Source organism: Mercenaria mercenaria, chromosome 6 (assembly GCF_021730395.1).
Source record: "Mercenaria mercenaria strain notata chromosome 6, MADL_Memer_1, whole genome shotgun sequence".
NCBI classification, from domain to species: Eukaryota; Metazoa; Mollusca; class Bivalvia; order Venerida; family Veneridae; genus Mercenaria; species Mercenaria mercenaria.
Window position 1 is genome coordinate 55,138,979 of NC_069366.1, and position 13,264 is coordinate 55,152,242.

The 13,264-nt window shown below is 29.7% G+C and overlaps 1 protein-coding gene across 1 annotated transcript; it reads right to left on the reverse strand.

The window, feature by feature from the left end:
- Positions 1-552: 552 nt before the first annotated feature.
- On the reverse strand, positions 553-2,715 carry LOC123548836 (uncharacterized). Its single transcript, XM_045336414.2, has 2 exons — positions 2,574-2,715; positions 553-1,990 (listed from the first exon to the last, which is right to left on the reverse strand). The coding sequence occupies exons 1-2, from the start codon at positions 2,657-2,659 to the stop codon at positions 553-555; spliced, it is 1,524 nt and encodes a 507-aa protein (XP_045192349.2). The 5' UTR covers positions 2,660-2,715.
- Between the last annotated feature and the right edge of the window lie 10,549 nt (positions 2,716-13,264).

Sequence of the window (13,264 nt, forward strand, 5' to 3'; positions counted from 1 at the left end):
CAACAAAGAAAACATTGCAAATACGACGGTTACTCCAACTGCATAAATATCTTAAAACTAAACATCCAAGAAAGAAACCTGCTTTGATATTTTAAGTATCCAAGAGCCCTTGTTGCCCCCTTTACCATAACAACCACGAAAAAACAAAATGGTAATCCGTAATATAGAAGGCAGAGGATAATTTCAATAATGCAGAACACTATATATAAAGGCAAAACAAAAATGGCTAACGCTGCACAAAAACATCTAATTGTACTTTTACCAAACCAAGGAACTCGTCGTGTCTGAATTCGCCATACCCTGATCCAGAATTTCGTTGTAAAAAGTAAATAAAAACTACATTTCATCAGAGTTGATCCTTTTGTGTATCCAGGCTCAAGCTGGTCCGGTTCTACTTTTATCTGTGACATTTCACAATTTCTTTATACCCAAAGAACAAAGGAGATGGAATATAAAGGTTTGAATTTGGCAAACCATCTTCAACTATCTGTTTTAAGCAACGTGGAAGTACCATAAATAAGAAACCAAAGGTAAAATACATAATTGTAATTGCTACCGGACCTCCAAGACCAGGGACAAAGGTTTTATGTTTGTTTCCTGGATCCGCCATATCAAAAGGAATCCCATTGGTGTTCCAACTTCGACTAAAGCGTTCACAGTTATCTTATCATCGTCATCCCACACACCCAATCCTCTACTATACCATGCAATCTGAATGTAAATTATCAATGGTGCAAACATAAGACAAAGCAGTCGACGTAGTCTTGACGTAAGAATAGGATATTCATTATAAAGTCCTAAAACGTCAAAGCTGAAGAGGTCATAAAATGTTAAAGGTGACTTAATTCCATCAGCGTAAATCCAATTTTCTTCCTCTTCAATTAATTCGAAACCCTCGACGGAATTTTCAGGATCTTGTTCAAAATCATTCCCAACGACTCTGTCGCGTTTTGCAGTCCAGGCGAAAAACTTAAACATGGTTATCGGGCAAAACGCTACTAGTAAAATTCCCAAAATAAAAGGCACATGAGAAGTTTGAGTCCATGTATGAATTCCTGGAATTTTTCCCTCTGGACAGGAATGATAAAGTTCCTGACTCGTGTAATTATAATTCACTGTGCAACATTTATAACGTATGTATGAACATGGATATATAAGATACTGAGCTGCATAGTATCTAAGCGTTCCCAGTAGATTTTTGTTGATAACGAGGTAACAGAAGTAGCTTTCACGATATTTGATATAATCGTGCTTTACTTCTTTAAAACTGACCAAAGAGACAAGTGCCTTTGTTATTTGGAAAGATGTAAGATCTGTTCCGTATTTAATGCTACAACCGGAAGTCACATTGAGATCAACGTACGGAATGTGAATAGTTTTTACATCCAGAAGTCCGTACGTGAGTAAACCATAATCTAAATTCCACGATAAGAAAGGGAACGGTCCAGCGGATGTATTGTAGGTCCAATACCATCGTCCACCTTGAAACACATCTTCTGAGGATGTATGCTTTGTGTCTCTGGGTAAGCGAATACGAAATTGAACAAAATGCGGTTCATTTGTCAGAAGTTTACTCTGAAAATACTCAATACTTCTTTTTGCAATCGATATATTGCACTCATTTTCTTCGCCTGATTTAAAAAAAAATTCACGTTCCACTTTTCTTTCTTTTCCTGAAAGGCTGTTAGGTGACACCTTTGCGGTGTTATTTGTATTGTGATTGTTACTAGAATCGCCAGTTTCAAATCTGTCAACAACGTTAATCCTCTTGGTTTCTGTTGAAAAGCGATCCTCTTTTGTTTCATCTTGACTGTAATCTATACTGTCTTCACTGGATGTTGCATTTCTTTGAAACTTTTGCATCTTATTTCCTTTCAGAATGCTTGTTAAGTAGGCATCTGTGATTTTTATATCTTTTCCTGAGTGTGCTGCAACATCTGTACCGAGTGTTAATATTAGCAAAAGCAAGAAATGCATTTTGAGGTTTTCTCTGAAAAGAAATAATACAAAATTCAGTATGTTAGCGTCAAAGACAATCCCTTTATTTCACAGCTGTTTTAAAGATGCTATGCTTATGTTAAAAGCTAAACGTTTGTGATCTTATATTCAACATGTTTGCATTGTTGTAATATTTTCAATGGAAACGAGATCGGAATGTCGTCAGTTCTAGGTATGTTCTTCAATTTCTTATGAAAACATAGGAATTATTCAGTTGCCTTCGCGTCCAGTCCTAGACCACGCGGAGTATGCTTTTAATTGGCATATCCGCCACTTGCATAAGTATACAATGTCCACATTGGTTTTACTAATACAAATCGAGGGCTGAGCGCGAAACTATTGTATCTTGTTCTTTATCTATAATCAGTTACAATAGTTTCGCGCTCAGCCCACGAAATATCAATGTGAGGACCGTCTTGTTTCTCACTAAACGTTTGTATTTAGATACTGTGTTTTGAAGCAGACACAACAGTATTCGTCCTGTTTGCAAATTAGCTTTGTTAGGTTATTTTTAAATTGAGAATGAATAGTTTTACAGAGTCTGAGTTAAATCGAACAATCACTATATCACTAACCTCTTATTTATAACACAGTATCCCAATCCGTTGTTTAATTGAAAATACTTCCTGCGTCGCTGCAAGTTATCATCCAAAATACCCATCAAATCATTTTCGGCCTATGAAAGCATTATTTACATACTGAAACTCTATATACCGGAAGAAAAGATAGGACAGTTTACGCCCAGAATACAGATAAAGGATACGCTGATAAGAGGTTAAACATTGATCATAAAACACTCGTATAGACACTTACGATGTGCTTAATTTAAATAATCAGACGTTTTGGTTTAGCTTTACAAAAAATATGCTTTCAAGTTTATTTGTACTTTATTTCAGTGTATCTCAATTTATCCTTTATTACATAATCAACCCAATGCTTAGTTCTACTACAGCTTACATATAGTATAATATGTTTTCGTTTATTTGTTTGCTTTCGCTTAAACGCCGTTTTTCAAGATTGCATAATGGGTAAATCATTTTCATTCCATTTTGGTGACCTACATCTATTTGTAAAAATACTAGGACAATAACTTTTTTGTTTTATCTCATTAGAAATTTAAAAGACCCTTAGAAAATATATAGCTTTGTTTATATTTCTAAATAGAATAAAACTTCCTAGTATCCTAAATGTTCATTCCGATGAAGCGGTGTATAAATTCTACCTTCTGCTGAAAAAGATTGAAATCAAGGTCATTGCAAAATTTGTATAGTTAAAAAAGCAAATATTTAAGCCTATTCAATATCTTATAAAACTGGTTAAATCTGGTCTACTTGTAGCATAAATAGAATAAGCATTCTTTCGGTTCAGCGGGTAAATTATCGCGTTTGTTCAATATCTGATTACATTTACTCTACTAAACCACGAACCACATGATATCGCATTATATGCACTTTTGCAATATCACTTTTTGGTCGATGGATCGGTACTGCCATGATAAGTATCTGAAAATGCGAAAAAAAAAAAAAAAAAAAAAAAAAAAAAAAAAGCAGAAACGCGAAAGTGATATACATGTATTAATATTTCGTCTTCGCATCCTGTTTTTGCATTTTTGCATAGCATTACGCGCAATTTACGGCAATGAAACACTTTATTACATATGTTACTAAATATAGTAACAAACACTCTGAATTTAAACGTATAAGAGCAGCATGAGACCGATATTAGTGTTCATGTAAGCTGGTGTGTCTGATGTCGATATCACACTTCTGGGTGCGCAAAACATCGAAATTTTATGCGTAAACAGAGGAGACGACAAGTAAACATTGATATTGCAAAAGAAAATATGGTCAATTAACATTATTTCACTAGTTTCCTGTTTCAGTGTGGTTAAATAAGGCAAACAGAAGGAACTACGGCCAAAGAATGCATAAATTTAAACAAATATTTGGAAGGAAATTACGTCACCGTCATCAGACAACGTTGGCGTTTCCGCGTAGTACATGAACATTCAATGACGCTGTCCATCATACAAAATAATATTGTTTTCAATTTAACAGTTTAGTGGAACATATGCAATAAAAAGGTTATAAAACAGGGCTTGTGTGTCATATAGCGATATTTGCAAACTAGAGCTGTATTGGCCCTCGGGTAAAGCCCTCGGGCGAATGCCTCTCCTGGTATGCCAATATCGCCTTAAGGCATACCTGTATGCCCGAAAAGCCCGAAACGCGTGAAAATGTTCCGAATGTAAATCGGATGAAGTAGGCGCTCTATGTACAGAGTTTGATTATCATCTTGAAATCAGGATTTAATTGTCGTTTGTTTGTTTACAACACACAAAAACGATTCAAGTGATGGCAATGCTATCTGATTAAGAACAAGTTTTAGAAGAAGAAGAACAGGTATTGCCAAATAGAAATTATATAGATCTAGATCTATACAGATATAATTGGAAGAAAATTTTATTGATTGGAAAAATCTATTATTTTGTCACAGGTTGAGAATATTTTGAATGGCAGTAGCTAGGGGTCTGTTAACCGGACCTCTGGACAACCCGTACAGGAAAACTGCAAATTTAGCCTTGTCCGCTCTCTTAATCCAACAGTTTTCATCCGATCTTCACCAAACTTGCTGACAGTGTTTGTAGGCATAATATCTCGGCGTAATATGTGAACACCCGTGGCAGCGGGCGGGCGGTCGGCATCCAAAGCATGTCCGCTCTAATTCAGTTTTCATCGGATCTTCACCAAACTTGCTGACAATGTTTGTGGGCGGAATATCTCAAGTATTATAACCACCCAAATCGCCAAATGGCTGTTGTAGGGAGGTTGCACCATATAATTTATCTAATACTGATACGCAGAAAAACAACATTCAATGATTTACGTATATTACGTATGAAGTGAAATAAATATAGAATAAAAAGGTTATTTAGGACCTAACATTGTACTGTATAATATATATTTGCACTCATACCAAGCTGGGAAAATACAGAAAAGGCAGGAATACAATATTCAGTGAAACATTTTTAATTTAAACTAAAATAAAATGGATATAGAATAAAAAAGGTTATCTAACATTGTACTGTACAATGCGAGATATATTTGGACTCGTGCCCAGCTGAGAAAACCATATTGGACTCACCTAGCGGCTCGTCCAATATGGTTTTCTCAGCTGGGTACTCGTCCAAATATATCTCCGTATTGTACAGAACAATGTTAAATAACCTAATAGTATAAGAAACCAATGTCCTCATATACGAATACCGGAAAACTCGTAACTTTTAATTTACATAAACACAAGAGGAACCTAAACAATGACCCTTTGTATTTACACTGTCTTGTCCATCTAAGTTTGTGTATATGCCAGTAGTATAAGAATTGTTTGTTTTGAGACATCTGACCCCCCTGACCTATAACCCCTCTGTCCGAACTGACCAATGCCGGACAATTTAAAATACTTTAAAATCCACAGGTTTTAAACCCAGTAATTAACCCAACCCTAAACTTATAATACTAACTCGCGAAGCTGAAACCTTCGAGGTCTTTTGGCCCCCCAGTAGACTACAGCTTCGGTTCACTAAATACACTTTACCCCAAAATCTAACGACACCTTTGTCATTTTCTTTAAAAAAGTTATCAAAAATATCGTTTGTAAGTCAATGTAAAGCGAACCGGTGCTGCTTTATTGGTTTTATTTCTTTAAAACCGATATTTTTAATTTTGTAGTACAATTTTTTTTAAAAATTCCCTTGTGATCGATTTACGTTTTAAGTGATTTAATATAAATGTAAAAAGGTAAATCAAGTGCATTTTTAAAAATGATTTTTGGGAAAACCCAAAAATTTAACCAATAAAAACCCCCATTTTTCTGCCAAGTTGGGCAAACTGTCATTTCTTTTATTTTGGCCAAATCTTTCCGAATTTTGGCAGAAATTTGGCAGATTATATTATTTTATATTTATTAAAAAAAATGAAAGGGTGGGGTTATGGTTTTTGATTTATTTTCATTAGTAAGTTTTATCGGGTCAAAGTATAAAATTTAATTAAATTTTTTTAAAACTTTTAAATTTAAAGCTTTTAATTAAGTTTTAACCCAAAAGGCTTTTTCTCATGGTACAGGTTCATTGATTGTAGAATTTGAGTAAATGCCCATAAAAAGCAAAATGTTAAATTTTCTTAATGCGAACCCTCTGGGGTGAAATCAAACATTGTTCCTTGTTTTGAAAAATTTTAAATTTTTTTTTTCTTATACATAGAATTAAACTTATCAGGTCAAAGTCCCAGCTCCCTCAGTTTATATTTACATTATAAAATATACCAAAAAAGAAAACTCCCCCTGAGGCCCTATTTTTCCCCACCAAAATTAAAATGTATTTTGGACTTTTAGTCGGTTTATAGGTTCATTTAAAAAGAGCTCACACCCTTTAATAAAAATTTAAATATCTTTTTATATAATTTCCCGGTTTTTTCTGACTTAACCACCCTAAAAAAGATATTAGTACATTATTTTATATTTTTGGTTTGGTTTTAAAATTTTCAAAATCTCGAAAATTCCAGGCCCTTACTTAAAATTCATTTAAATGTTCAGATGGGCCATTTTTTTTATATGTTGAAGTATAGGACCGACTTTTCAAAAATTTTTTATGATGTAAAAAAGGATGTTAAATAGTATTAAAAGAAAAACCCTTATGTTCACTCCTCTCCCCTTTTTTTCTATTTTCCTTCTTTCTTTTTAAGTTTAAGAATTTTTTCACAAATATCAAGTCTTTTTTGTTGTAGAATTCAAAAAGCGATAAATTTCAACAAGCCTTTTGTTCAGCTAATTGTGTTTTGTTTTAAAAAAAATTTTTACTTTTGTAATTTCTTGGTATAGTGGAAATTTTCTTCGACTTTAGGGTTTAAATGCTTTATATTAGCAGAAATTTACTTGGTATAGCAGTGATTTGATTCTCTTTTTTATCTAAATTTTTCAATACAGAGTCCAAATCTTTTGTTATTTTTTTAAATTTTACATTAAATTTTTCATTAATTATTTAAATTTGCTTCGTTTAGCGTAATTAACTCCCCTTTTTTGTGATATTTCAATAAAGTCCGACTTTATTATTTTTTTAATTTTGCATTAAATTCATTAAAATCTTCTTGAAATTTTTTTTGAAATATTATTAAATTCTGCTATTTTAAATTGTGGGTTGTCAACAAACTAATCAATTCGAATTTTTTTTTTTTAAATTTTAATTTTTTTAGAATTAATTTTTTTTTTGGTTATTAAGTGTATTGTATACCCTTTGGGAAGCTCCCTTTTCCAATTAGATTTATATTCTGCAAATTTTTTAAAAATGATGAGTAAATTTGATTCCTTTTTGCCATTTCATATTTAGTTTATTTATTTCTTTTTTGTTTCAAATGATAAATTTTAAAATTTTTCTCAGCTTCAATAATTTATCTTTTAGTTTCATGTTTAATTTTCATCTTTAATTCTTGAATTTGGGTTTAATAAAATGTTTAAATTTAAAAATCAAAAATACTTCTTTTATGTTGCACTTCAAATCAGATTTTCTTAAAGTTTTTAATAAAATAACCATAGCTTCATTTCTTCTTTTTTTAAACCTTTGTTTTGATTAAAAAATAATGAATTCTTTTTAAAATTTTTTTAATTCTTCAATATTTTTTACTTCTACTTTGGGGTTTTTTTTAACTTTTAAATGCTTCCAGTTTTAGTATCTTTACATTTTGTTTTTTTTTTATACACAAACCGTTTTGAAACTGCTTCGTTTGGGTTTTTTCTGGATTCCTAGGTTGATTTTTCATTCCCTCCCATATCTAATCCCTTATTCTTTGTGTTATAAATTTCCCTTTATTTCGTGAAGATACGATTCCTTTTCCCCTTTTTAAATTTTTTAAATTTGTTTTTTAGTAGCATAATACTTAAATCAATATAAAATTTTAATTTACTTTAGCGGTTCACTTATTTGTTTTCTCTTAAAAAACCCCCTTTATAAATTTAAAAATTATTACCAGTAATTTTTTTTCTAAAAAACTTCCTTGGTTTGTCAATAATAAAAAATCATTTTTTGATTTTTTGAAATTAGCAAAAGTATCACGATCTATATTTTGTTCATCAAAATCTTTTATTTTCCTTTTTCCCTGGACTTTAATAAAATATAATGTAAAAGTTAAATTTCAATTCTTTCGGTGTTTTTTAGTAAGACTGCTTAAATAAATAAACAACAGTTTTTGGGGTCCTTTAAAAAAAGTATTTTTTATTTCATTTTTAACTTTTTTATTTCAATCAAATCATCAAAAAATTATATTTTGTTTTTTTGTTCGATTTCACAAGGTTAATTTGGCGGGGTCAGCTGAAAAATTCGTATTTCATTTGGATTAAAATTTTAAACTTTTTTGCAATTGGGCTTAAGTTTTTAATTAAAACTTTATATTAATTTTTTCTAGGTTTTAGCATTTAAGTATATTTTCATAATATTAAGATTTTCGAAGTATATGCATTAAAGTATTGTTTTTCCAGTCCGACGTCCCCTATTAACTTCAAAACATGAATCTGGCATAAAAGAATAAAATTGTTTAAAGTTAAAGGGGTTTATCATTTTTTGTATCTAATTTTGGGTTTCCCTTTAAAATTTTTTACATTTTTTACAAATTTCCCTTTCTTAATTTTTTACATTTTTTCTTATCTTACATTATTATATAAATGAATCAAACTTAATGAAAGATAATAAGAAAAAAATTGTCGGGAAAAAAGGGGGATTTAGAGAAGAAAAAGAAGAAAAAAAAAGGGGAAAAACTACAAATGGGTATGTATACTAAATTTATAAACCCAAATTTCTGAAAAAATAGAAAGTCAAAAAGAAAAAATTTCAAGTCGTTTTAAAAAATTTCCCGGAATTAAGGAGCAATTAGGTTTTCTTCCAAAAAAATTTTGTTGATAAAATAAAAGAAGTAGAACAACAACAAAAAAAAGGCAGAGATAAAGGGAAAACAACCCCCTCCGGGGTACAAAAACCATACAACCCTTTTCCGCCGGAAAGAATAAGGTTTGGGAAAAGCATTCCGGAACAAGGGGATTAAAACCACCGAAATATATGGGTTTGGATGATGAAATGATGATTTGAAGAATCAGAAGAAGAAACTGGGGCAAGACCGAAAAAAAAAAAAAAACTCAGTAGTTTGGTTTTTTGTGGTTTAAAGATGTTTTAAAAGAATATAATATTCCAAACCCTTGAATTTTTGGCTTTTTAATGCAATTTACTTGATCCCAAAAAAATACTAAAACAAAAATTTTAAAACCAATAAATGATGTTTGAAGTATTAAAAAATTAAAAGGTCCAAAAACAAGCAAATCAAGATCAAAGATCCAAAAAGAAGAAGAAGCAAAAAAAATTAAAACGTAGCAAGGCGAAATTTTTAAAATACAAAGACGGTTTTAAAATTAATTTTTGGTACGGAGTATAAAAAAAAGGAAAAGGAAAAAAAAATCTAACCCCTATAAAGTTTTACCAAAAGGCAATACGGTAATTTAAATTATTTAAATTAAAAAATTGATGGCAAAAAAATTAATTGCTAAAGGAAGAAAACTGAAAAGAAGTTTTTACACAAAAAATTGATGATGATTTAATTTATTTGAAAAAAAAGATATAAAATATAAAAAACATTCAATTCTTTTAGAAAAATATTCAATGAATTAAAAGAAAGTCAGGGTTAAATTTAAAAAATTTAAATTTAAAAAGTAAATTGGGGAAAGGTTATGAGTTTGCAGTAAAACTGGAAATTGGTTATTTATTGGAGTTAATTTGTGGTTCGATTGTGTGGAAAAAAAAATGAAAAAACTAAAAAATGAAGGGATTGCATAATTGATAAACTATTAAAAATGAAATTTCCCCTTTTCCAAAAGAACATGAAATGTTATATAAAAAATATTTTTCTTTAATTTAAAATTTTAGTTAATTAAATGGAACAAAAAATAGTATTAAGTTTGAAAAAGTTAAAAATAAAAAAAAATACTCCGATGATTTTTTAAAGATTTAGGTTTTTTAATTTTAGATAAAAATAAAAAATTTGTTGTTGGGTTGATAGTATTAAAAACTATGACCTACTCTTGGCATAAAAATTTGTGATGAATATGAAATAAAAAAATTCGTTTTTCATAATGGAAAAGGGTTGGAAAGTTTTAAAATTTTCAAATGGTTCTTACAGTTACATGATATTAAAAAATTTCTAAGGGGAAAAATTAAAAAGTAATGTATTATGAATTGATAAATCAGAAATTGCTCCAATAAAATTTGGAATTTGATTTTAAATGTTTTAAAAATTTTTTTTTAAATTCAGATAATTTTAAGTTGGATTTGGGGAAAAATCAAATTTTCAAAAATTGCTTGGATTTGAGAAAAAAAAAAAATTTGACAAAACTGAATGGGGAACTAAAAACCAATTAACAACTCTGTGGATAAATTTTCATTTATTTTCGATTTTTGATAATTCACTTTTTGATGGTAATTTCAGTGATTTATTTATGCTTTAAGTACTGCAGATTTAACAAGGCTTATCCATTTTCAAAAAAAACCACAAAGAGTTGGATATTCGAAATTAAAAAATATATTTTAAAACAATTAGAAAATATATTACAGATGTATTTGGTAGAATAATTAATTTTAATGAGGTTGAAACAAGTTTTACACTAATTTAAAAAGAAATTTGAAATTATAAATTTTAGTTTTATATAATGTACAAGAAAGTTTATGACAAAAATAAAGGAATATTTATTTATGTTGATGCTCACACAGGAGAAGAAATCATACATGGTACAGGTATCTTTGACACTTTAACGAAATTGCTTTCAAGCGGAGTTGCATCTTCAATTAGCACAGCTGGAAAAAAAGCTTTGGAAACAGCAGGAAAAGCAGCACTTGAAAGTGGAACAAAAAAGGTTGGCACAGAAGTTGGAAATTTAGCTGCAGCTAAAATTGTTGAAAAACTTAAAAAGAAACCTGCTCCAGCAGTTGGTAATTTAATTGCTAAGGAATTACAAGAAAAGAATAATAGTAAAAATAATAATGATAATGAGGAGGATATTCATATGAGAATAAATAGAATATTGTCAGGATCTGGGACTTTAGCTCGTGCTGGAACTTCAGCTCAACAAAAACGTATTAACAGATTAATTTATAAAAAATAAAGTTTTAACTTTAATAAAAAATAAAGTTTTAACTTTAATAAAAAATAAAATAATATATAATATATACATGTTTAGAACAAAACAATATTGTGAAAGATATGAATTAACTCCTATTCAATTAGATACAGCTTTAATATCTGTCTTGGGAAATAATGTTAAGCAACAAAAAAACGGATATCACTTTACAATTAATGACAGAAGTTCATATTTTGATTGGTTTAATAGTTATTTTGAAGTAAGTTTTAAAGTAAATAAGCTTGCTAATGGTAATAATTATGGTGCTGGTGGAGATGATAATCAAATTGCTTTAATTAATAATGCAGCTTCATTAATTGATCAGTTAGTGGTTAAACAAAATGGAAAAATTGTTTATGATTGTAATAATTTATATAAGGTAGTAAATGTAAAGAGTTTGGTTGAACTATCTGAAGATTATGCAAAATCAACTGGAACAAATGAATTTATCTCTTTAGATACTACTGCTACTGCTGAAAGCAGGAATGATCAAGTTGGATATAATAGTGGTTTTGCTATTAGAAAGGTATTAATCGAAGGTGGTAAAGAGGTAAATGCTAAAATTCCATTAAATAATTATTCATTTTTTCAGGGTTTAGAAACTAATATTTTACCTCCAAGTCAAATTCAAATAACACTACAGCTGACAGATGATGATGAATTAATTTTTAGAGCTAATGCTGCTGATGCTGGTAGAGTAATTGTAACAAAATTAATTCTATGGGTTCCACGTTTGGTTTTTAATGAATTTGGGTTTGATCTAATTGCTACTGAAAGATTTACAAAAGCAAGATGGTCATACCTTAGGGAAATGGTGACACAATCAACTGATACACAACAAAATAATATAACCTTTAGAATAACGGCTGGTGTAACAAAACCACAACATGTATTTGTTTATCTACAACGACCTGACAAAAGTAATTCACAAAGACAGAATCCACATTTATTAGATACATTTAAAGTTAATGCAGCAAATGAAAATTGCACTTTGACTCCTGTCGTCTTGAATTTGGGTAATGGTGTTTTTTATCCAGAAACAGAATACACAAGTATATCAAGAATATATGATGATGTAATTAATTATTATTATAAACAAAATAATAAGACTACTGGAAGTCTGCTAAAAAAGATCAAATTTTTCTAATTTATTTGGATTGTTCATTTTAACTTGGAATATAAAAAGGAAGTAATAACAGAAGATCCTAAGCATATTACATTAACGCTAAATTAAATTTTCCCACCAGCAGCTAAATTTCGTGTTTACGCAATTGTATTATATGAGGAAACAGTTGAAATAAATACAATTGGAAATGAACTTGTTATTGTTTAAATGAACTTGTTATTGTTTAAATAAAATAAATATAAATTAAAATAAATATAAATATAAATTATATATAATGTCATCAAATTATATTGAATATAAAATTAACCTTACAGATGGACAAAAGAAAAATTTAGCCCGGGGCCCTACAACAACAAAATTTCACTACTTTTAGATTAAAACATGAACAATTACATGGAAACTTTCCTTTACTTTTAACAAAAACACAAATTAATCAATTAAAAAAGCTGTTGCAAATAAGAAGGGATTAAAATTACAATTTCAAAAAAAAAATGTCCAGTCAAGGTCAATGGTGGATTTTTAGGAGCTTTAGCTGGTTGTTAGGAAAAACAATTCTTCCAATGGCAGCAAAAATAGCCCAAAAATATTACCCCTCTGGGCATTGGAGCCCTTTCTGGACGGGCCAGTATGGTGTTAGTAAAATATTTGGGAAAATGGTATTATTTCAGTAGCTAATGATAAGAGAAATAAATATCACCATATCTTTACACCCTAAATCAAGAAGAGTTAGTAGACCGGAGTGATTAAATTAACACAAAAACAAAAACAAGGGGTGGGTTTTAGGTTGTTGGCTGCTAGTCTAGAAATACCTTTGATTACATCTTTGTTAAGTGGGAAAGGATTACAAAAATTGATTCACAACGAAGACCTTACAGACAAATTTCCCTATAGTAAAAAAAAAATAAAATTTATAAACCCAACTATTTCTAACTTTAA

Bases quoted from the DNA above. Each gene is read 5' to 3' on its own strand.
- LOC123548836 (XM_045336414.2), bottom strand. From the start codon at position 2,659: ATGGGTATTTTGGATGATAACTTGCAGCGACGCAGGAAGTATTTTCAA. The intron at 1,991-2,573 runs GTTAGTGATATA...ATTTCTTTTCAG, and splicing joins TACTGTGTTATAAATAAGAG to AGAAAACCTCAAAATGCATT.